Source organism: Taeniopygia guttata, chromosome 27 (assembly GCF_048771995.1).
Source record: "Taeniopygia guttata chromosome 27, bTaeGut7.mat, whole genome shotgun sequence".
Taxonomy (NCBI): Eukaryota; Metazoa; Chordata; class Aves; order Passeriformes; family Estrildidae; genus Taeniopygia; species Taeniopygia guttata.
Window position 1 is genome coordinate 2,618,570 of NC_133052.1, and position 23,475 is coordinate 2,642,044.

The 23,475-nt window shown below is 63.4% G+C and overlaps 1 protein-coding gene across 4 annotated transcripts; it reads left to right on the plus strand.

Annotated features, from left to right (window-relative positions):
* Positions 1-2,151: 2,151 nt before the first annotated feature.
* Positions 2,152-19,889, plus strand: JUP (junction plakoglobin). 4 transcript variants are annotated; one of them, XM_041721509.2, is made up of 15 exons: positions 2,152-2,273; positions 11,897-12,129; positions 13,073-13,326; positions 13,550-13,788; positions 14,170-14,371; positions 14,786-14,930; positions 15,298-15,401; positions 16,376-16,714; positions 17,095-17,250; positions 17,395-17,514; positions 17,670-17,820; positions 17,940-18,061; positions 18,299-18,338; positions 18,659-18,825; positions 19,046-19,889. In XM_041721509.2, exons 2-14 carry the CDS (start codon positions 11,904-11,906, stop codon positions 18,802-18,804), a joined length of 2,244 nt encoding a protein of 747 aa, XP_041577443.1. In that variant the 5' UTR covers positions 2,152-2,273; positions 11,897-11,903; the 3' UTR covers positions 18,805-18,825; positions 19,046-19,889. The 4 variants fall into 4 exon arrangements, with proteins under 4 accessions (XP_041577443.1, XP_072775166.1, XP_072775165.1 ...); XM_072919065.1 differs by having other exon boundaries at positions 2,232-2,254; XM_072919064.1 differs by lacking the exon at positions 2,152-2,273 and adding an exon at positions 2,276-2,314.
* Positions 19,890-23,475: the final 3,586 nt, after the last annotated feature.

Sequence of the window (23,475 nt, forward strand, 5' to 3'; positions counted from 1 at the left end):
AGGTGAGGTGGGGGGGAGCTGCAGGGGGCTGGAGGGCAGCATGTCCTACCCCATGTAGGGGTCTTTGGGATGTAATACCCGTGAGCTGACGGTTGTTTTGGGGTACAACACTGTGACACCGCTCCTGGATCAGAGGGTGCAGCCTGTGTCCCCCGATGAAGGTGGGCATGGCAGGGTGGGATGACTCCTCCTGCCTGCATCAGGGTGTTTTGGGGCACACTGGGGGTCTCTGTTGGTGCTGACAAACCTATGCCAGTCCCAGGCACAGGCATCAGGCAGTGTGTGGCCGCTCACTCCTCCCTGCTCTGCTGCTCGGTGTGGAAATTGGCCACGAGGACTGAAACTGAGAGGCTGAATCACAGCGTTGGCCCCGGGGGAGGGAAGGGATGGGAATGGAAGGAAGAGGGTGGCAAGAGGCTGCCAGCACCCCACCCTGCCCTGCCTGGAGCCCCTGTCCACCGAGGCTTTTCCAGCTCTGCAGGGCACTGGGCGGGGGGCAGGGGCTGAGCCCCCAGACCCGTGGGCAAAGCTCAGGGCTTGGGGAGGCAGTGCTGGAGGGAGCACCCACTGCACCCCTGCACCTGCCAGGGCTGTCCCGTCACTTGGGAGGAGCTGGGTTTGTCACCGATGGGTCACAGCCACCTCGGGAGGGGAGTGCCAGCCCGGTGGGGTGTGGCCAGCGGAGAGCGCTCAGCCCAGGGCTGGCACCGCAGCCCAGGGGACAAAGGCCTGCGGATCTTCCCAACAGCTGGGCGAGGGTGGCACTGGGCCCACGGGGCCTCCGCCCTGCTCTGACACACACCTGGGCACCGTGTCCCCTCCCCAGCCCCACACTCACGAGGAGAAAACAGCCCCTTGCTCCCACCGATCTGCTGGCACCGGGCAAAGCCCCTTGCAGCTGTGAGAGGGGGTGCCGGGGGTTCCTTCCCTGCTCCCCCGGAGCCGCTGGATGTGCGGGATGCTGCATCCATCACACCGGGAGTGCCACACACACTGGGATGGGATGCAGAGTGACTGACGGGGACACGGAGCAGGGCTGCAGGAAGCGATGGGTTACATGGTGAAGGCATCATCGCGCTCCCCTCGACCTTGACCAAGAGGGGAGTGTGAATGAGATGTGTGGCTGCCGCCTCCCCTGCGCTGTGCCGTGTGCCCATTTCCTTGTGCCCAGGGCTCTCTGGCTGTGCTCCGGATCTCCCGCTCAGCGCACAGCCATGAATTAATTCCCTTTTTCTTGCAGAGGCGGTGGAAGCTCTGTCTCTCACCTCCCTTCGGAGCTGAGAATCCCCGCCTGGCAGCGCTCGCTGCCAGACGTAGCAGGGAGCCGTGCAGGCAGCGGGCGTGCAGGATGCTCCCTCCTCATCCTCACCGGGGCAGAACCCTCCTGCTCCCCACACCCGGGGGTCCTGAGGTGGGCTGGGACGTACCCAGTGGGTGACTCGGGCACTGAGTGACGGCGGCTTCGCTCGGGACGCGGCAGCAGCACCCGGCTGGACCGGTCCGGCGGGGACCGGGCTGACGCAGCGCCAGCAGCCCCGAGCCCTTCCCGAACGCCGCTTCCTGTCGCCCCCGCGCTCCTGCCCCGAGGGGTCCCCGCACGGCCGGAGGGTCCCCGCACGATCCGGGGATCCCAGCATGGGCCGGGGGTCCCCGCACAGCCCGGGGGTCCCAGCACGGCCCGGGGGTCCCCGCACAGCTCGGGGGTCCCCGCACGGCCCGGGGGTCCCCGCACAGCCCGGGAGTCCCAGCATGGGCCGGGGGTCCCCGCACGATCCGGGGGTCCCCGCACAGCTCGGGGGTCCCCGCACGGCCCGGGGGTCCCCGCACAGCCCGGGAGTCCCAGCATGGGCCGGGGGTCCCCGCACGATCCGGGGGTCCCAGCACGATCCGGGGGTCCCCGCACGATCCGGGGCGGGTCCCGGCCCCACCTGACCGCGCCCACTGACGTCACCCAGGTGGTCCCCTCGTGGTCGCGCCCCGCCCACCCCGGCCCGGTGTCCAATCAGCTGCGGGCGGGGGGCGGGACGGCCGCGCCCCCGCCAATGGGGAAAGAATAAACACGTTCGGCGGGGGCGGGGCCCGGCGGGCCCAGCGCTTGATGGGCGTGCGGAGCAGCCAATGGCGGAGGGGCGGCGCGGGGGCGGGGCCTGCGGCGGGCGGGGCGGTGCGCGGGGCGCTGCTCGCCTTTTGTTCGGGCAGGAGCGGCGGGCGGCGGAGAGCAGCGGTGAGCGGGGCCGGGACACCGGGACACCGGGCACGGGCGGGGAGGGACGGTGAGTGGGGCCGGGACACCGGGCACGGGCGGGGAGGGACGGTGAGTGGGGCCGGGGCACCGGGCAGGGAGGGACGGTGAGTGGGGCCGGGGCACCGGGCACGGAGGGACGGTGAGTGGGGCCGGGGCACTGGGCAGGGAGGGACGGTGAGTGGGGCCGGGGCACTGGGCAGGGAGGGACGGTGAGTGGGGCCGGGGCACCGGGCACGGGCGGGGAGGGACGGTGAGTGGGGCCGGGGCACCGGGCAGGGAGGGACGGTGAGTGGGGCCGGGGCACCGGGCACGGGCGGGGAGGGACGGTGAGTGGGGCCGGGGCACCGGGCACGGAGGGACGGTGAGTGGGGCCGGGGCACCGGGGTACCGGGCAGGGAGGTACGGTGAGCGGGGCCGGGGCACCGGGCAGGGAGGGACGGTGAGCGGGGCCGGAGCGCCGGGATGGGCAGCGGCGGTGAGCGAGACTGGCGCGTCGGGCACGGGGAGCGACGGTGAGCGGGGCGGGGCACCGGGCATGGGGAGCGACGGTGAGTGGAGCCGAGTCAGGGAGCATCGGGCATGGAGGAGCGGCGGTGAGCGGCAATAGGCCGGCTGAACCGGGCAAGAGTCACTCCGGGTCCGGAGGGCCGGGCTGGCGGAGGTCGCGGCGGGGAGCGGTCCGGTGAGCAGAGTTGGGGCGGCCGGGACGGGGCCGGGTCCGTGGCCGTCCGTCGTTCCGGGCTGGGCTGCACCGGAGCGGCGGGGACTCCGCCGTGCGGCGCTGGGGAGCGGCCGCTCTCGGGGCGGGGAGGAGTTGGGTCCGGGCCGGGCAGCACCGGGCGTCCCGGCTCGGCCCCGCTGCCGTGGTCTGGGGCAGAGCTCCCCGTGTGCTGCCCGTGAGCTGGGCGGGTCCCCGGGGCTTCCCCCACGGCCAGCGGGGCTGCCCCGGCCCCTTCCCAGTGCCGCGGGGTCCGGTTTGGAGTCGCGGCTCCGCGCTCCTGTGCGAGGCGGTGACTCTGTCCCCGGCCCCGCCCGGAGCTGCCGCGGAGCGGGCGAGGCCCTGGCACGGCGCTCTGCCGGTGCTGTGGGGCTCTTGCGCAAACGGGACTGCTCCGTGCCCGGAGTCACACCTGGGGACACCGCGTGCTGCTCTCGAGGCCGCCCCGGACCCCTCCGACATCGCCGTCCCCACCCGCGGGGCCGGGGCTGCCCTCCGCCCACCGCCTGGCGTGTGAGGTCTGGGGGCTGAGAGGGATGCAGGTGACCTGCCATCACCCAGACAGCCCCCCGCGGGTGAGGGGTGCTGGGCACAGGGCTCACGGGGGGTTCGGGTGACCTGCCATCACCCAGACAGCCCCCGCGGCTGAGGGGTGCTGGGCACAGGGCTCACGGGGGTCCCAGCTGAGCCCCTGCCAGCGGACATCCTCACCGCGAAACGATGGGGGGAGCGAAACTTGGCTGTTTGTCTGATGTTTAGAGAGGAGGGAGCGCTCTAATTGCGTTAGCTGAGTGATTAGCTTAATTAATCAGGTTTATAGCACAGATGAAAGGATAATGCTGAAATGTTGCTGGGAGTTGCCCGGAGAAGGCAAACGTGGGCTGTCATACGAGCAACGTGGGGCGATGGATGCTGACAGAGGAGTGTGAACGCTCAGGATGGCACGGCTGCTGCTGGAGACGGGACAGGGTGACCTGTGCCACCGTTGTACCTACCCGAGTGTGAGGGCATCAGCCTGCACCCTCTCCAGCCAGGCTGGAAGTTCCTGCACCCCCAGCTTCCCCGTAACGCTGTTGGGGTGCCTGGCTGAGTCCTGTGCCTGGTTTCATGTTCCCTTGTCAACTTCCCCATCCCAGAAGGGTGGTGGGGGCTGGGGACGCGCTGTGACACAGCCCCTCAGTGGCTTCACCTCCTGTTCCAGCCCACATCGTGCTGCTTTTGGCGCTGGTGCCAGCCCCGAGCAGCTCGGGGCTCTGTGTCCGTCTGGATGGGCCGGTGGGGAGCCGGGGGCGCGGCGTGTCCCCGCCAGCTGCCGCGGGGATGGGGATGGGGCTGCAGCGGTGCCGGGCGTTCGCTCCGGGCTGGCAGCCGCATCCAGGGCAGGTGCAGTGTCCGCGGGGGCTGCTCCAGGCTCCGCTCCCGGAGCGTCCGGCCCAGCAGGAAACAGGGATGAGAAAATTACAGGGGTCCATTTCTGTGTCCTTGTCGGTGTCAGAGCTGGCTGGAAGGGTGCAGGGCACCCACTGGAACTGCGTTTGCACATCTGAAGCATGTTATCCCTGCTATCGCTCATTGTTTTGGAGGATTTCCATGAAGTGTCATGAAAAACCCATTTTTACTGCTAATTTGGCTTAAGCAAGTTGGCCATCAGGACGGGGACGCACAGAGCTCCTGGCAGCGGTGGCTGAGGGTTGTGCTCCCTCCTTGCGCTGTGGCTGCTGTGCGGGAGCGGGGACAGACGGGGGTCCCCGGGGCTCAGGGCGCTGGGGAAAGGTGGGGCGGCCGTGCGGGGCCCTCCCTCAGACAATGGCGTTACAGCCTATTGTCTGGGCGATGTGCCGTGTCCTTGCCGGCTCCAGGAAGCGCCTTCATCCCCGGGAGGGGGTGGGGGGACGAGCTGGGCTGCTGGGAGGGGTCTCCTGGGGCTGGGTGTGCGAGTAGTTTGTGCTCCGTGCCCGGAGCCTCCGGGGCAGCGCGGCTGAATCGTGGCCGGGCTGCAGCGGGGGCCGTGGGGGATGTCCCCGCTGGTCCTGGTGCCGCATTTCAGTGCATCATTCGGCGCTGCCCTAATCCCATTAACTCACCCCTTTGTTTCCCCCACCTGAAACCCCTCCTCAGCCCTCGCTCGGGCAGGCACTGCGGTACAGCTGCACGGCTCCTGCAGCTCAGCCCCTTCCCGGCACGACGGCTTCCCTTCGAGACTGTGGTTTGCTGTGGGAGCGCTTGATGGGATTTGGCTTTTTATCACACTTCCAGATCTCCGGGATTTAAGACGGCGCTTTTGCCGGGCGCGCTGCCGCTCGCAGATGGCAGAGCCTGGGAGCGAAGCTGCCCTTGGCCCCGCTCCGCAGGCTGGGGGAGCAGAGCCTCTGCACAGAAAACTCGCAGAACTTTAATTGCAGCATCTCTACCGACGCTTGTGCTGGTTTTGAAGGTTTAAATTATACTGGCTTCTAATTAACAGAAGTTAAAAAGAAATGTAGTGTTTGTTACAGCACTACAAGTCTACCTCTGAGTTCAGGTGGTGCTTCCCCACCTAGACAGGGTGTGTGGGCACCCAGCAGCACCCAGGGCTGGGGTAGGTGGTCAGACTTAGTCCCGTGGGGTGTCCCAGGTGGGGCTTTTTGAATGGAAATGGCTGGGAATGGCAGCTCGGGAGGACACCAGGGCTGCACTGGTGCCTTGAATCACGTTCTCTGCTCTGGGGGGGTTGTTTTTATCCCTCTTTGCTCATGGACATACTTAAGAAAGTGGTGGACAAGGACGTGGGAAGGTGCAGGTACTCCCACTCCAAAAAGGCTTAAAACTTGACCTCAACACCGTGTCTGTGCTTAAACAGAGCTGGCTTTGCAGCCACACCCGGTTTGTCGATGGCTGCGTGGAGCCGGCGGGGGGAGGTGAAGATGTTTCTATTTAAGCAGAGGTTTGAAATACCCTTCTAAATCCACCATCCCCGATGGGTTCTGCGGCGGCTGCTGGCGGGCCTGGAGGCATCCTGGCACGCCTTGGCCTCGGCTCTGGAATGGCTTTGGAAGCAGGGCAGATCCTCGCTCCGCGGCTGCCGGGGCTTGTCGGGCAGCCCGTGACATCTGCGCTGTCTGTTCCCTCCTCGCCTCCTTCCCAGAGCCGGAGCTCCTGGCTGCTGGAGGCGGAATGCTCGGGTGTTTTCCCAAAATCCCACGCTTGCTGCTCAGAGCTGCCAGGGGGTGACGGTGGCCGTGCCCTCCAGGGGGGCACAGATCCCGTGGGGTGGGTGCTCTGGGGTCCCGTGTGGCTTTTGGGGGTAGGTGTGGATGGAAAGCGTGTTTTTCTGCGTGGGGGGAGAGACCTTTGGCTGCTGGCAGAGCCTGCCGTAATCGCGGTGACGCGCGGGCAGAGCCCTGGTGACAAATCATTAACTTGCTCCGACAGGCCGGGTGCTGACGGCTGTTGGTGATAATTTCTTGTGAAGCGTCTGAACTTTGCAGCTGTAATGCAACTGGATGGAGAAATTAAGCCGGGGCTCAGCACCTCTGTGCCCCTCCTCGCTGCCCCAGCTCCTCTGGCAGGGCCAGGTGGCAAACCCTGTGTCCTGGCCTGGGAACAGCCAGCAAGGTCCAGAGCCTGCAATTATAGTGTTCTTAAAGAACAGCTTGTTCTTTGTGCTCATTGAAACAAAATAATGATTTTTGGTTTTTTTATCCAGATGGAGTAATTGTGATTAATCTCGCCATGCCAGTTCTTGTTTTCATGGACAAGTGGCAAATTCCCATCTTTCCCAGACATGATTGTAATGAGATCAGCAAACCCTGAGGAGGAGATGAGCCCATGTGGGTCCTCCTGATCCTGCAGCTGGAGGTGTCTGTGCCAACAGCAAGTGATGTGGAGAGGGGGATGTGCTGCTGGAGACCCCACGGTGGGTCTTTGGCAGGGGGATGTCCTTGGGAAAGCCTTCCCTGGGCTGAGGGTCCTGCTGTGGGCCGTGCCCCTGCACAGGGGCAGGGGTGGGTGTCATGCTCAGTGCTGTGCATGCATTTGCAGCAGGAGAGCACTTGATGGATAATACTGTGTCAGTTTGTGATGTGAAGTGCCAAAACATCACAGCCTGGGCCTGGCATGTGCTGGAGCTGTCAGGAGCTGTTAATTCAGGTACAGGCGAGGCATTTCGGGGACATGGTCTGGGTTGATGGAGAGCATCAGCTGAGCGCAGCAGGTCGTGGCAGAGTTGCTGCATTCTGGGGCCACTTTGCTGCCAGAGCCTGGTCTGGTGCTCAGGGGGATGCAGCACCCCCAGCAAGAGGAGCTGGAGCTTTGCATGAGGCATTCAGCAGCTCAAATATAGCAAAATCATGGTAGCTGAAATATGAAAAAGGTTTGGAGCCCCCCTCCAGTGAAGGAGGCTGAATCTGAAGCTTCCACACCCCACTGAGTGCCCTGAAGTTGTCAGAGCTGGTGGGGCAGCTGGGAGCCCTTCTGGACCAGGGTACATCCATACAAAAAGGCCGTGGGCTCCTTTGTGTGCAAGGCCAGGCCAGTGGTTTTGCCTGCTCTAACGAGAGGCTGATCCCCTGCCGCTGTCTCCTCCTCATTAAACTTCAAGCTGCTCTCATTCCTCTTTGAATTCTTCCACTCATCTTCCCTGTAAAGCCCCATTGAAAGGGCTCCTGGTGCTGGGATCTGACTCAAACGCTTCCCATTGATGCTGGTGAGGTCTTGACAAGCTCCTTTCTCTGCCTGCTCCCGCTGCGTGTTCCTGAGGATCCTCTTCAAAACCACTGAAGCTTTTGTACGGCGTCTGCGGGGCCTTCGTTAGCGGCTGCCCCAGCTTCGTCAGCCCTTGGTGTCACTTCAGAGCACCCTTGGGCAGGGCTGTGGGTGCTGGGGGACTTTGAGGCGCAGCTCTGCAGGGTGCACAGGGCTCTGGGTGTCCTTGCTGTGGGAAGACTCTGTCCTGTGGCTGTCCAGGCCAGGGCTGTCTGAGCGGGCAGTTGCTAATTCCTGGCTGCTCCAGGAAGGGGGGGACCGGAGATGGCTTCTGTGTGGTGTAAGTGCTTTTAAAATAGAGTCTTTTCTTGTGCTGCATTTATTGAATTGCCTTAACTGCCTCTTCCCTTTCCTTAAAAGCCTTGGCGACTGTAATTGCAGCCACTCGCATGCTCCCACCACTGAGCTCAGCCCCTCGCAGGCTGTGGCTGCATGAGGGGCCCTCCCCAGCGCTGGTGCCCTTTGCTCCTGGAGGATGTGAGTGAGTGCAGGGCTCTGGGGGGCTCTGGCAGCCCCCTGCTGGCACCCATACTGCTCCATGCTGGGCTGAGGGCAGGCTGGACCTGCGTGTGATGAGCTCAGGCTGCCCCTCACACCCGCTGACCCTGAGACCCAGTGCCTGATCTAGTGCAGCCCCTTCTTGGTGCTTGTGAGGGTGTCCTGTGCCCCCCACCTGCTCCCCTTGGGGTGACCCCACACTGGGGATCACGGCTGCTCACCCCAGGGACTGCTGCTGCCCCTGAGCAGTGGATATTTCTGCATGAAGCAGCACTCACTGCTTTCCTGTTCTGGGCAGCTCAGCCCTGTCTGCTGGCTGTGTCCTGCCCGGTGAGGCTGAAGGCTTCACAGCAGCTGGTGAGAAGGGCTAGTCAGGCCTGGGGCTGCATGTTTGCCAGAGACTTCCTCCGCAGACGGTGTCCCGGGGGGCCGGTGCTGCTTGGACGCTGATCAAATGGCTCCGGGGGCGGATGAGCTGCTGGCTGGTGCCCACAGCCTGCGGGAGCTTCCTCTGCCTTCCTGGCTCAGGGAAGTGGTGGGAGAGGGATTAACCTTTTCCTGGCAGTGCCCTGCTTGAGTGAATGAAGACCCTGCCTGTCCTACATCCCATGGCTGAAGCCCCTCGGGTGTCTTGGCCCCTTTCCCATTGTGTGCAGGAGCAGGCTGGAGGTTCTCCCTAAACCTGCTGTCCCCTCTAACAGTCCCCCACAGCTGCCTCACTGGTTTCTGGGGTATTTCTCACTGTTCCCAGGAGCAAGTCTTGTTTCCCTGGGGTCTAGGTCTGTGTGCAGTGGGGCTCAGGTGAGGCCTGGTGGCACCATTCTGCCCTCGCTGTTCTCCCCTTCCCACTCCACCAGATTGGTGGGGGAAGGTAAGGGCTGGGCTCAGCAGCAATCATTCTGCCCACAGGCCTGACGTGGAGCCCACCCAGACGTGCCCCATGCTCGTGGCTGACCCTTCAGTGTGGATATTTTCACATGTGCCCCAAATAACGCCCTGCTTCTCCCTCCTGCATGAGGGTCCTTTCCTGCTGCAGCACTTCCCTAGAAACATTGCCAGGAAATGGCTCCTGGTAAGGTGAACCCAGGTGTAACCAGCACCCCGGTGCCCCTCTCCTGCTGATCCTGCTGAGGAGGAAAGAGGACACCTGAGGACAGAGCCAGGCTGTGGCAGATGGAGGAGAAGCTTGTGTCAGTGTCTGCCCCTCACGGAGTGATGAGCAGGGCATGCTTGACGCAGGGTTCAGAAAATGTCACCGCTCACTGCAGGAGCATCTGGCATTTGCTCCACTGGCCCTGTCACCTCAGGTGCTGTTGGCCTCACTGGCCCCTGTGGCAATGAGCAAAGGCTGTTGGGGGGAAGGAGAGGTGCCCGTGTCCCTTCTGTGGGGCTCCTGGTCCCACTCTCCTACTTAGAGCTCGTCTGGGGCCGATCACCAGAGCTCATGTCTGAGCTCAAGGAGCTGTGCTGGCTTTTGATGTCCCTGGGTGCTGTGGTGCAGACAGAAGGGGTGGCTCATGCATAATGCAGGCCTCTGTACGGTGTCTGAGCCCAGCTCCTGGAGGTTTGGAAAATTAAGTGCCTGTCTGATGCCTGTAAATTGTGAAGCGGATGTCAGTGCTCACCAGTGGTGCAGCAGCGTCAGCCCCTGCCACATCTGTCTTGCCCTGGCCCTGGTTGTTGGTCTGTACTGCCCTCAGCCCTGCTCTCCCTCTGCCCACCTTATCCAGAGCAGCTTTCCAGTGTGTGCCTGGGGTGCTGGGGCCCTGCTGCCGGGGGTGGGATGGGTGCCAGCTCACCCAGCACCATGGTGATGTGCCCTGCCAGTGCCACAGAGCCCTCTCCTGCCTACCACTTCCACACTTCGTTAGGACTGTTGCTTCTCTTGAGTTTCCCAACACAATTTGGCGACTCTGCCACCGTGGCCAGGATGACCCAGCTGAAGGACTTACCCTCCCAAATCCCAACGCAGCAGCGCCCAAGTGCGGGTGTGCGGCACTCCCAGCTCCGCTCCGGGGCTCTCGGGGCCCATCCCTGCTGCCACGCGGGGTGGGGAGCGGAGCTGTCTCTCCTCTGCCCGTGGCACCGTGTGTCACACGCTGTCCTGCCCCAGTGATCAGATACCCAGCTCCTGCCCGCCCTGGGAAGCTCTGCCTCCACCGCCCCCCATTAGCGGCTCCTCCTGTGCCTGACCACCGTGCGTTCTGCACTGCCCATTATTGCTGCTCTGGCTCTGCCGGTGCTGCTTGACAGCTCAGAAAATCTCGGGTTGGCAGGGCAGCGCCCTGCCGCGGCTCCGGGAAGGCGGCGGGGACCGGGGCTGGGCGCGGGGGGCTGCGGGATGCTCCCGGCCGGGGAGACAAACGTGGGGGGCTCCTGTTTCCCATCTGGCCGCTGCTCCCGGGAGTGAGGGCTCGGCATTCCTGCCTGCCTGGGGTGAGCAGCCGGCGGGGATCGGCCGCTCCTCGGTGAGCCGCGCCCAGCCCGTGCGCGCCGTGCCCCGCGGAGCCGCCGCCCCACCGACGCCCTGACTCAGCCACCGGCCGGGCGGGGGCTCCGCTCCGTGTCCCCGCTCCCCCCGGGGCCGCTGGGGGCCGAGGCTGCCGGTCCCTGCCGGTCCCTGCGGGTCCCGCGCGGTGCTGGCGGCTGGAGCGGAGCCAGCGGTGCGCGGGGCCGGTGCAGCCCGGTGCACGGATCGGGGCCGGTGCAGGTGCTAATTCGGCTGTGTGGAAGTGGGTGCTGCTGCGCCCAGGTATGCCGGGCTGCTTATCGCCTCTGAAACTCTGACTCATTCCACTCCTGCGCGGCCGGGAAGGGATAGGAATCCCGGCTGATGGCTCAGCGGAGGGCTGGGCGGGTGCTGTCTCCATCCCTCCTTCCCTGCATGCCTCCAACCCTCCCTCCCCGCCTGCCTCCATCCCTCCTGGTCCTGCCGGCGGCCTGGATGCAGGGCTGGTGACTCACAGCCCTGAGTGAGCTCAGGCATTAATCCCTGAGCCATCCTCCCTCCCCCTGTATCTCCAAATTAAAGACAAGGAAATCCCAGCCCTGCTCCCAGCAACCTCGGCTGGTTTGTCCTGAGTGTTGGGATGTGCCGGGCTGCCCTGTCCTGGCACTGAGTGGGGAGTGCCCAGCCCCGGACCACACCGTGGGCGCCTGTGGTGCTGAGCACCCATGGGAGAGCTGAGCCAGTGGCTTTGCCTGCTTATTTTTAGATGCTTTAGGAGTGTCCCAGGAAGTTTCTAAAAAGGTTCATTTTATGCTTGGAGCTCCAGCCATATGGAGTTTGGAGCTCCTGGCATGTCCCCAGCTCTTTGCAGGTTGTGTCTCTGGAAAGGGTCTTAAAAAAGCTCACAGGCAGCCAGGGACCCTTGAGCTTGTGGTGTCCCAGTGTGCGGGGCAGAGCCTGCCCACACCCTGGCCATGGCAGTGGTGAGACACAGCGCTGTGAGACGCAGCCGCGGTTCATGTCTCAACACGAGCAACAAAGTGCTGAGCTTTGGGTTCGTCATCCCGGTGCCGCCTTTCATCTCCAGTGGGGGAGGAGGGCAGATAGGGATCGGCTCCATCTGCTCGTGGGCTGCTGCTGCAAGGGCCCTGCCGTGCCATTCTGGGGCAGGAGAGGGGCAGGAGGGTCCTGCGGCTACCTGGGCTTTCCTGGAGGTGTAACGTCTGCCCTGCCCACCCCACAGAGCAGCCATGGAGGTGATGAATATGATGGAGCAGCCGATCAAGGTGACGGAGTGGCAGCAGACCTACACCTACGACTCCGGAATCCACTCCGGCGTCAACACGCAGGTGCCCTCCGTCAGCAGCAAGTGCCTGGGGGATGATGACGAGGTGTATGGGAAGCAGTACACCATCAAGAAGACAACCACCACGAGTTACTGCCAGGGAGGGAGCCAGGCCCAGAGCCAAGCGCAAGGTAAGGGGCTGTGAGGCCCGGCACATCCGCAGGCTCAGCTGCTCAGCTCCTGCCTTCCTCTTCCTCCCCCGCAGCTATGCTGCTTCTGGGTACTCCTCCATGCTGGCTTCCACACCCCGGGAGTTGTTGCTGCCTAAAATATGCTCCCTCCTGTCCTCCCCAGCGCCGAGAGGCTCTTGTGCGGGGGTGGTGTGCGGTCAGCCCGCGCTGGTGCTGAGCTGCGCGCACATCCCAGCGTGCCAGCGGGTTGGCTTGAGATGGGAACAGCTGATCCCGGATCTGCCACCTGCTCTACTGCCTGTCTGCCTGCTGGGAAACCTGTCCCAGTGTGGCTGCCAGAGCTGCCAGTGTGTGCCATAACACCGTGCCAGCGCCGTGGCTTCTCCCGCTGAGGCGAGGACGATGCGAAGCCGCAGCCTGGATGAAGGAGATGCTTCTCCCAGCTTTATCCCCTCAAGGGGGGCTGGTTTGCTCTGCTTGCCTCTCAATTCCCTGCCAGCAGTAGGCTCTGGAAGGTTTATTGACAGCTCCCATGAGGGTCAGAACTCCCTACCAGGACCCTGTGCAGTCCTTGTGCTGCAAAGGTGGGGACCATGGGTGGCTACTGCGATATCACACGTCAGCATCTTTGATGGGGAAGGCCTCAGTGTTCTCCTTTTTTCCAGTGCCAGCTAGTCCCAAGTTGCAAATATCCTTAATTTTTTAATTAATAGGCCTTGTGTGACAACTGCCTCATCATGCTGCCTAATTGAGTGTTGTCTTATCTCTGTGCTGCTGGATCTGTTTACGCTTTGAAGCTCCAGCTCTGTGCAGAGTGTGCGGAGACTGCTGACGTGGCCGGTGTCGCTGCGCTAAGCTCTTGCTCATCTCGCTGGGTTTGGGAAGCAGGGCTGGGAGTGCTCCTTGGAGAGAGCTTTACGCTGCCTCCCTGTCCCCCCTGCAGCGGACATGGAGGCTCAGCTGGCCATGACCCGTGCCCAGCGTGTCCGGGCCGCCATGTACCCCGAGACGGTGGAGGACCGCTCACTTCTCATCACCACCCAGCTGGAGGGGCAGCAGACCAATGTGCAGCGCCTGGCAGAGCCCTCCCAGATGCTCAAGTCAGCCATTGTGCACCTTATCAACTACCAGGATGACGCTGAGTTGGCCACACGTGCCATCCCAGAGCTCACCAAGCTGCTCAACGATGAGGACCCAGTAAGGAGCTGTGTTTGCTGTGTTTGTCTCTGGCCTTTCAGCTGCTGCACCGATGGGCTCCTGTCCCTGTGGGGCTCTGTGGCCACGTCTCCTTCCTCTTGGCCAAACTCCTGGTTGCCTCCACCCCGAACCAGGACTGCGCCCACCCCTGCCCAGCCGTGTCACCTCACATCCTGTCCTTGCTGCGGGACCCCTTCCCGGACACTGGCTCCTCTCCCTGCAGGTGGTTGTCAGCAAGGCAGCCATGATCGTCAACCAGCTCTCCAAGAAGGAGGCGTCGCGCCGCGCGCTGATGCAGTCGCCGCAGATCGTGGCGGCCGTGGTCCGCACCATGCAGAGCACCAGCGACCTGGACACCGCCCGCTGCACCACCAGCATCCTACACAACCTCTCGCACCACCGCGAGGGCCTGCTCTCCATCTTCAAGTCTGGTGGCATCCCGGCCCTCGTCAGGATGCTGAGGTACACGGTGCTGGGGACTCTGGGGGGGTTGGCAGAGCCTGGCAGCCCCTCCTGGGCTGGGGGCAGAGGAAGGGAGGGCTCATGCTGCCCTCAGGGTGGGTCCTTCTGCTCACCAAAGCAATGGGAGGCTCTGAACCTGTGAAAACCCCTGGGGTTTGCTGTGGATGGAGTTTCCATGGGAGCAGGAGGAGGGGAGTGGCTTCCTCACCCACACTGCCCTGGCCACAGAGATGGGGCTCAGGCTCTGAGGTGTCCATTCCCTGGGGCCGTGCTGAAGGGCGCTGCTGGGTGCTGAGCTTGGGGAGCCCCAGGGGCTCTACAGCAGCCAGGTGAGCGCGGGGTAGTTCCTGCCCTGACGTGGTGTGTGCTGCCCTCCCACAGCTCACCTGTGGAGTCCGTTCTCTTCTACGCCATCACCACCCTGCACAACCTGCTGCTGTACCAGGAGGGGGCCAAGATGGCCGTGCGTTTGGCCGACGGGCTGCAGAAGATGGTTCCTCTGCTGAACAAGAACAACCCCAAGTTCCTGGCCATCACCACTGACTGCCTCCAGCTTCTGGCCTATGGGAACCAGGAGAGCAAGGTGGGCTGGGGATCCCAGACTGACAGAGACGTGGGGAAGGCAGGAGGGGGGTGGTTGCCCAAGTTTGCACCTCACAGATGTGCAGGAGGCAGCAGTGGAGACCCCACCATCTCGTGTGTCCCTGGTGATGTGACCAGAGCATTCCTGCATGCCAAGGGGCTGGAGCTCCTGCCTGGATCATGTCCTGGCGTGAGCTAGGGAATCTGAAAGGGGGTCCCAGCAGCCAGCCCAGGGCTGCCACACCCCAACTCTACATTCTTAATGCCCCATCCCTGGAAGTGTTCAGGATCAGGTTGGACAGGGCTTGCAGCCACCTCGTCTAGTGGAATATGCTGCTGCCTGTGGTGGAGGGTGGAACTGGATGGTGTTTGAGGTTCCTTCCAACCCAAACCATTCTGGGACTCTGTCTCACAGCTGATTATTTTGGCCAACGGAGGACCCCAGGCCCTGGTGCAGATCATGCGCAGCTACAACTACGAGAAGCTGCTCTGGACCACGAGCCGCGTGCTCAAGGTGCTGTCGGTGTGTCCCAGCAACAAACCTGCCATCGTTGAGGCTGGTAAGAGAGGCTGGGGCAGAGCCACAGGAGGAGGATGGATGGTGGTGTCAGGGTGATAGGGGGGAGGGCATGTCCTCCCACGTGTCTGTGAGACGGGCAGAGGTCTGCACAGCCAAGTGAAGTCTGTGCTGGCCTGGATTCTTGCTCTGAAGGCTACTAAGGCATGTTCCTGGCACTGTGTGTGGGCAGGATCTATCCTGGCTGTCCAAGAGCTCTTCGCACACCACATTTGGCCTCTGCTGAGCCATAGGCTGCCCTGTGTGCAGGAGCATTGGCTCATGCCCAGCCCACACAGCCCTGCTGCTGCTCACTTCTCCTCTTGCTGGGATGGCCAGGGGTGCTCACAGGACTGTCCCCTTCCCTGCAGGTGGCATGCAGGCACTGGGCAAACACCTGACCAGCTCCAGCCCCAGGTTGGTCCAGAACTGCCTGTGGACCCTGAGGAACCTTTCTGATGTGGCAACCAAACAGGTGAGTCTGCAGGACCCCTGTTTGTGCTTCAGTGCCACAATTTGGAGCAGTGTCCATGCCAGGTGCTGGGTGGGTCATGCCAGGCTGAGTCCAAAGCCTTGTGTTCCCTGTTCCCTGAGCTGCAGCAGTGCTTGTGCCTGGCAGGGTGAGGGGATGCCCCGCTGTGCCCAAACTACCCAGCAGCAGGGCTTGTCCTGCATCCCGGGGTGCTGCTCACTGCCTGTGGCCTTGCCCGTGCCAGCTGGCTGCCAGCACTCCTGCGTGTCCCCAGTGCTGGGCCGAGGCCACCGCGGTCACTCAGCGGGTGCCACCAGAGTTTGCTCTGGCTCAGGAGCCCCATCAGCCTGTGCTGGGCTGGCTGCCTGCCCAGCTCCTGGGGGAGCTGCTGGCAGAGCTGCTGCCAAGGCTGTTGTGCCCTGCAGGCGGTGCAGAGATGACCCCAGCCCTGCTCTGGGTCTGCTCTCCCAGCCCTCTGCTGCCTCCTGATGAGTTTTCCCATCTGCTGGGGCCGCTCCATGCGGATTAGCTCTGATGCAGCCTGGAAACTATTTTGGCTGTCATGGAACCACCCCTGGCTCTGATGACTGAAGGGCTGAAGGAGGATGTGGCCATGGCGCTTTAACTCCTTCCTGACCCGCTGCTGGCTGCTGGCCAGCACAGCCAGGACTGGGGTCACTCCATCACCGTGTGGGGAGTGCTGGCAGGGGCATCAGAAGTGTGATTCCAGCAGGAGACATTAAATTCTGAGTGAAACTGCACATGTTGGAGTGGCTGGGGCTCACAGTGAAGGAGCAGCTCCAGCTGTGGGGGATGGAAAAGAAGCCATGGGGGAATGGAAAAGGAGCTGTGTTGGGAGTCAGGAACACAGTGGCCCCCTCATCACTGCCTGCTAGGGCCATGTGGGGCTGAATGTGGAACTAGAACTTGGGTCTGGCTGTGTGTGCTGCTCCCACCTCCCATCCCCACTCCTGCAGGAGGGCCTGGACGGTGTCCTCAAGATCCTGGTGAACCAGCTGAGCTCTGATGATGTGAATGTGCTGACCTGTGCTACTGGCACCCTCTCCAACCTGACCTGCAACAACAGCAAGAACAAGACACTGGTGACGCAGTCGAACGGGGTGGAGGCCCTGATCCACACCATTCTGCGGGCGGGTGACAAGGAGGACATCACCGAGCCGGCCGTCTGCGCCCTGCGGCACCTCACCAGCCGGCACCCCGAGGCCGAGATGGCCCAGAACTCGGTGCGCCTCAACTACGGCATCCCCGCCATCGTCAAGCTCCTCAACCAGCCCAACCAGTGGCCACTGGTTAAGGTAAGGGGCCAGAGGGGTGTTGTGGGCAGGAGGAGTCCAGTGCTCGGGTTGGAGCGAGCTCCTGCCTGCTGTTCTGTGGTGGGACGGGCTGCTGAGGGGGTCTGGTGCTGTGCACAGGGTGATGGTGGCTGCTGCTGCTGCTGCCCTGCTGCTGTTGGGTCATGTCCTGATGAGGGAAAGTGGCTCATGCCTGCTGCTTGTTGGAATTGAAGCTCAGCTTGGGGAGAGGATGGATCCAGGGCAGGGAGGAGCGGAGTCAGCCTGCACCATGAAGGGGATGGGGTGGGACAGATGGGTGCAGCCAGCGGATCTCTTGGGGAGCACGTGCTGCTCTGATCCACAGTTGAGACAAATGGCTCCTTCCTCCTCCCCTCCTGCAGGCTACCATAGGCCTGATCCGCAACCTGGCCCTGTGTCCGGCCAACCACGCCCCGCTGCAGGAGGCCGCCGTCATCCCCCGCCTGGTCCAGCTGCTGGTCAAGGCTCACCAGGACGCCCAGCGACACGCGGCCGCTGGCACACAGCAGCCCTACACGGTGAGTCCCCAGCCCTTTGCCCTGCTCCCAGCACAGCCTGGCACCCCAAAACCCAGCCTGTCCCTGGGGGTACCCCGTGCCCACACTTCAGGTGGCCGTGCCCCGGTGTGTGAGGGCCCTGGCTGAGCTCTTGTTCCCTTGCAGGATGGAGTGAAGATGGAAGAGATTGTGGAGGGTTGCACGGGGGCACTGCACATCCTGGCCCGGGACCCCATGAACCGCATGGAGATCTTCCGCCTCAACACCATCCCTCTCTTCGTGCAGGTCAGGGCTGTGGGGACACAGGAGCTGCACTGGGCCACCTCCTGCCCAGCCTGCACGGGCAGCTGCAGCCCTGGGCTGGTGGCCCCAATGCATCAGGACGTGCCCAGAGCACAGGGGCTCCTTGCTGGCTGCTTCACGCTGATCTCTCCTGACAGCTCCTGTACTCGCCGGTGGAGAACATCCAGCGCGTGGCAGCCGGTGTGCTGTGCGAGCTGGCCCAGGACAAGGAGGCAGCAGATGCCATCGATGCCGAGGGGGCCTCTGCTCCCCTGATGGAGCTGTTGCACTCCCGGAATGAGGGGACAGGTGAGCACTGCTATGCTGGGGGCTATGCTGGGGACTCTCCTGGCACTGTCCCAGCTGGGGCTGCTGGGGCTCTGGTGCTGCGTGGCAGCAGGAGCTGAGCCTGCTGGCCATCCCTACAGCCACCTATGCGGCTGCCGTGCTCTTCCGCATCTCGGAGGACAAGAATCCTGACTACAGGAAACGTGTCTCCGTGGAGCTCACCAACTCCCTCTTCAAGCATGACCCGGCAGCCTGGGAAGCGGTGAGCATCCCAACCACATCTTTTCCCTGGGGAAACCAGGGTGTCGGGGATGGCCCTGTGCTGCTGCCAAAAGCTGTTGGCAGCACCTCCAAGCAGAGCTCAGACAGGAGCGACTGTCAGACCGTGGGAGGTGGGAGGCAGATGGGCTGTGGCCTCAGCTCCTGGGTCATTTGCCACGCCGTGGCCCCTGAGCATCGTGAATGTCAGTCCCTTCAATTGTGCCATCTTCTTCCATAGGCTCAGAGCATGATCCCCATCAACGAGCCCTACTCAGATGGTGAGTGTGCCACCAGCCCTCCTTGCAGGGTCCCCACGGGCTGGGTTCTGGAGGGGCAGTTGCCTCGTGTCACTAAGCCAGGCTGGATTTAAAACCTTTTTCAGGTGGCTGTCAGTCAAGTGCCAGCCCAGTCTGCTGGAGATTGGGGGTGCACAGTGGGATGCTCAGCTCCAAGGGAGCGCACACAGCTTGTGCCCTTGGGCTAGGGGATGGTGGGGCCCTTTTACAGCACCACGATGTCACATGTTGCCCTGGATGGGGGGACAAGGAAGTGGCTGAGATCTGATGGGAGCTGAGGTTGCCACATCCCTTCCCTGCAGAGCTGGACCCTGGTTACCGCCCCATGTACTCGGGTGACATCCCCCTGGACCCCATGGACATGCACATGGACATGGACGGGGACTACCCCATGGATGCCTACAGCGACGGCGTCCGAGCGCCCTTCGCTGACCACATGCTCGCCTAACCCGCCGCAGCCCCACACCAGGTACCTGCCAGCACACCTGGCAACGGGCTCAGCCCTATGGGTGGGCAATGGGAGGCAGGGCTGGCTGATGGCACGGCTGGGGGGTCCCTGGTGCCACCACGGGGTCCCTGGCACTGCCATGGGTCAATGTCCCCATCAGCTGTGGGCCCAGGGTGTCCTGCGCTCTGGTCTCCTCCCAAATCCTCCCTCGGTGGATGACAGGAGTTCTCTGCCATTGCAGGTGTTCTCTCCATGCAGAAGAGGGTGGCCCCAGAGCTGAGCATTTGCGAGAAGGACTTGGGAGATAGAAGTGCCTGAGAAGACAAAACTTTTCCATTCCCACGAGAGGTTTTATTTTTCAATTTGTTTTCTTCGCTGTGGGTCTGTGGAGAAGGTCCTTCCTCCTGGGACTGCTTCGAGCACCTACTGCCACATCCAGCATCCAAGATACTGTTTCTGAAGCTTTAAAACACAAACCTTGCACCGTTAGTGATCTTTCATTGGCAAAATAGTCTTTTCTATGAATATATATTTCTTTTTTATTTTTAATATGGTGCCAACGGCTTTTGCCGTCTTTAAGTTTGTGCTTTCTAACTTCCTCATGATCTGTTTTGCGTGTTAGTGTTCTAGGAGAGGAATCTGACATGGAAAAACCCTTTGCTTCCTGCAAACTGCAACTGAATCAGGCCAATCCAGAGTTTGCTGAAAGCAAAGGGTCCATGTCCCAGGACCTTCGGGGTGTCTGAGGTTTAATTCTTTCCCATCAGCCGCTGGGAGCTGACTTTGTGTCCCTGTCCTCCGGTCCCCATAGAGGAGTGATTCCAGCATTAGGAACTGTGTCCTTGTACTGATCTTTGTTGCACATTTTAACCTGTTTCCCTTCTCTTTGGTGAGTGGTGTGTTTCGGTCCCCTCCTCCCTTATCTAACGCATTTTTTAAAAGAGGCTTTAGATCTGATGGTGGTTTAACACTCCGGCTGGAAAGGGATGGACAGTTACTGGAGTGTGGGTCAGGAATGGAAGATTTTATTATTTCTGTAAGTTGTTTTTGTATAGACCAAAGCAAAGAATAAAATAACCCCTGCAGCCCCGTGCTGCCCTGAGCCTGTTCTTGTGTCGGCTGGGGACGGTCCCTGGGCAGCCGGGGGAAGGCACAGCCCTCGCCGCTCTGTGGGTCCCTCCATGGGGCAGGGGGATCCTGGGGAGCTCATTGCCATGCTTGGCACCTGCTTTGCCTGGATGTGAGCCCAGGCTGCCACAGAGCACGGCAGGACACCGAGGTTCATGTGCCGTGCTGGGGACGGGAGCAAGCGGGGACAAAGCAGCAGGAGCTGGCCTGGGAAGCGGGACTGGGGGGAACATCCTGCCTGAGCTCGGCGCTGTGGCCTCAGCCAAGCCCAGGGCTCAGGGAAATGGATCTGCTTCCTGCCACAGCCCCTGCCAGGACCAGCAAGCAGCAAAACAACAGCTGCTTTCCGGGCAGCCCCAGCAGGACCCAGTGCACTTCCCGAGGGCAATGGGGCTGGGGTGGCTCATGGGGTGAGGCTGGGGGCCAGACACCCCCGGCCTGCTGCAGCTGCTGCCAGAGCAGGAGACAATCGGTGACAGGCCTTGGCTCCAGCCCTGTGCCTAGGATGGGGGTTTGGCTCCCAGTCAGCTCTGCTGTGGGTCACAGCAATGTTCCTGCTGCCACATCTGGCTGTCCCCAAAGTGCCAGCGGGTGTGGAGATGCCCCAGAACATCTGCCCTAGGAATGGTGGGATCCTGCAGCCATCCTGGAGCTATGGGCAGGGGTGTGCTCCCCGCACAGGCTGGGGCAGGAATGCACATCCTGAGATCCCCAGTCCCCCTGGGCACAGCTGCCAGGGGCATGTGCGGGATTTTGGGCGAGAAGTGAAGCCAGAGGACACCTGGACCAGAGCAACCAGAGGTGCTTGCGGGGTACTCAAGGAGCGGCGGGACAGACTGCGATTCCCGACACTCTCGGCTGCTCTCCGCCCCTACCGGGAGCGGCTTTCGGTGTCGGCGGGGCCCGGGAGCGGTGTCCGATGGCACCGGGAGCAGCGCCCGGCGTGTGTGCGGATCTCCTTCCCCGGGCCAGCCGCTGCACCCCAGCCCGGCATCTCCCGTGCGCACCGAGCCCTGCGCTCCCGCGGTGCCCCACTCCATCCCCGGGCCACACCCGGTGCCGCGTCCCCCAGGCTGCCCCTAAATCCCCGGGCTGTGCCCTGCGGTCCCCTCCGTTCCCCTGGGGGTGTCACAGACGGCGGCTGCCGCAGCCCCGGGGGAATTTGCCTCGTCTCTCCCCTTCTCACGGCGCTCGGCCGCTCCTCGGGAGGTGCCCGGGCAGGACGGCATCGGGCAGGGCAGGGAGCAGCAGGGCGAGTCTGCACAGGCACCTGGGCAGGTCTGAGCCAGGACCTTGCTCCTCCCGGCCCGTGTCCCACCGCTGCCCGGGACCACCGTCCTGCCCTGCCCAGCTCCCGGGGCAGGTCCCCGGTGGAGGGGGGACAGTGGGGTCGGGGGTCAATGGGAGCGGGGGGCGGTGGGCGCAGCGGGCGATGGGAGCTGCTCGGCGCTTGTCTGAGCAAGGCTCCCCCGGGGAGGGTAAATGCAGGTGCAGGAGCCGGGCCAAAAGCCGACGCAGGGCTCTGGCAGTGCGGCTGAGCTGACTCACGGCCCCGCTCCCGCCCCGGAGCCGCCGGCAGCGCGGCTCCTCCGCACGGTGGGTCCTGTCCTTCCCTGGGGACAAGAGGGTCTGAGGGCATGGGGAGCTGCTTTCTGGTGCAGGATTGTGCCCCCCAGGTCTGGTGGTCCCAGTGCCAGGGGGCACAGGACTGGGGAAGGCTGTGGGTGTGCTTTGGGGTCTGCATGTTGCCTTGTGCAGTCTCTGTGTGCCAGGGGGGAGTAGGGTGGCCTGGTCTGGGTGCTGCGCATGTGGCAGCGATCCTGAGCGTGTGCCAGGAGAGAGGGCAGCCAAGCCCTGGCATGTGCCAGGAGAGAGGGCAGCCGTGCCCTGGCATGAGCCAGGAACAAGAGGCTGCTTGTGCTACAGCCCCACAATGGTGGAGGTGGGAGCAGGGCTGGGCATGTGGCAGGGCACTGGTGCAGAGGCTCCTGCCCTGCAGGGCAGAGGGGCAGCAGTGCCAGCAGTGGCTGCAGCCCGAGCCAGAGGCATTGGGGGTGGCCAGAGAGCAGGAACATGCTGGATTTATGGCCCGTCTCATGATGTGTTTATGGTTGGGATGAGGCAGCTGCAGATGCTGCCCAGCCCTGCCCTGCCCTGCACGGCAGGTCTCTGCTCTGCATCCTGGTGCCGACAGGGTGGAGGTTCACAGGTGGACTTTGCTCTTCGAGGTGGAGCTCCCCGGGGCTCTCCCTGGCACCGCTGCTGTGTCTGCCCACTGCCGGGCAACTCGACAGCTCCTCCCTGTTTGCTCCACAGGCAGAGACCCAGCGGGGACCCTGTGGGGACCGGGTCCTGTCCGGTCCTGCCCTGCCCGGCCCTGGCGCTGCTTTGGTGCTGAGCCCCCCGCGTCCCGCAGCAGCCACCGCAGAGCAGGTACGCTGACCCCTTGCCTCTGCCAAAGCTGCCCCATATCCAGGGGTGGAGCTGAGCTGGAGTCGGTTCCCACAGCTCTCCTGTGCCATCGGCAGGGAGCAGGAACACCTGAGCCGTGGCTCTGCCGTCCGGCCCCCGGGCTGGCAGATGGAAGGTGTTTGTGCTACGGCAGCATGCTGGGGGATATGGGGGTTCAGGATGTGTCCTGGTCCCTCGAGCATCACTTGAACAGCTCCTTCCCCCCAGGCAGGGGCCGGAGAAGGGACTCTGCTGCCCGCAGCGCTGCTCCAGGGAGCCAGGGTGGACTCTCCTCATGGCAGCCAGGCCCCCACATAACACCAGCCAAACTGGACACCCCAGTCCCACGAGAGACCCTCCCCAGCCAGAGCCAACCCTTCTGCCACCTCCAGCCCAGCCCGGACTGTCCTGTCCCTGCGTGTCCCCGCACCAACCCAGTGTCCCACCGCTCAGACACGGGCACACGCCGCGATGCCGCGACCATCACCGGTGGGTAGAGCTGAGGGTGGTGCCAGCGGGGGAATTGAGGTGAGGGGGTGAGGAGATGGGTCTCCTTCGGGCTGTTCCCTTATCCTGTCACCGTTTGTGGCCGGACATGAACCATTGTCCCGGCATCCTTCACCCCACGCTGCGTCCATCCCACGCTGTCCCCAGCGCCGCTCGGCCGGGCAGAGCGTGGCCAGGAGATGGCAGCAGGACCCTGACAGTGGGGGGATGGCGGGGGAGCAGGACAGGGCTGGGGAAGGGTCCCTGAGTGCCACCCTGTGGGGCACCCCCCAATCCCTACAGCAGGGGCTCTGGGGACAGAGCCAGCGGGCGGCACCAGCCCCAAACCCCCAGGGGACAGAGTGGGCTGAGGGGTGCAGGATGTACTCCCCTGTGCAGCCCACTCCCCGCAATCCCCCCCACCCTGGGCTGCCACCGTGTCCCTCTGTCCCCAGAGCTGTGCAGCGAGGATGTCCCCGAGGTGGAGATCGTCACCCTGCTGGGCGAGCGGCCGCCCCGCTACACGCTGCGGGCTGACACCGTGTTTGGCTATGACCACGGCGACTGGCTGCGAGCCCCCAGCGGCCCCCCGCAGCCCCCAGCCCC

Coding starts and splice junctions, on each gene's coding strand:
- JUP (XM_041721509.2), top strand. CDS start 11,904: ATGGAGGTGATGAATATGATGGAGCAGCCGATCAAGGTGACGGAGTGG. Junction 14,931..15,297: donor ACCTGCCATCGTTGAGGCTG/GTAAGAGAGGCT, acceptor CCTTCCCTGCAG/GTGGCATGCAGGCACTGGGC. Junction 18,339..18,658: donor CAACGAGCCCTACTCAGATG/GTGAGTGTGCCA, acceptor CCTTCCCTGCAG/AGCTGGACCCTGGTTACCGC.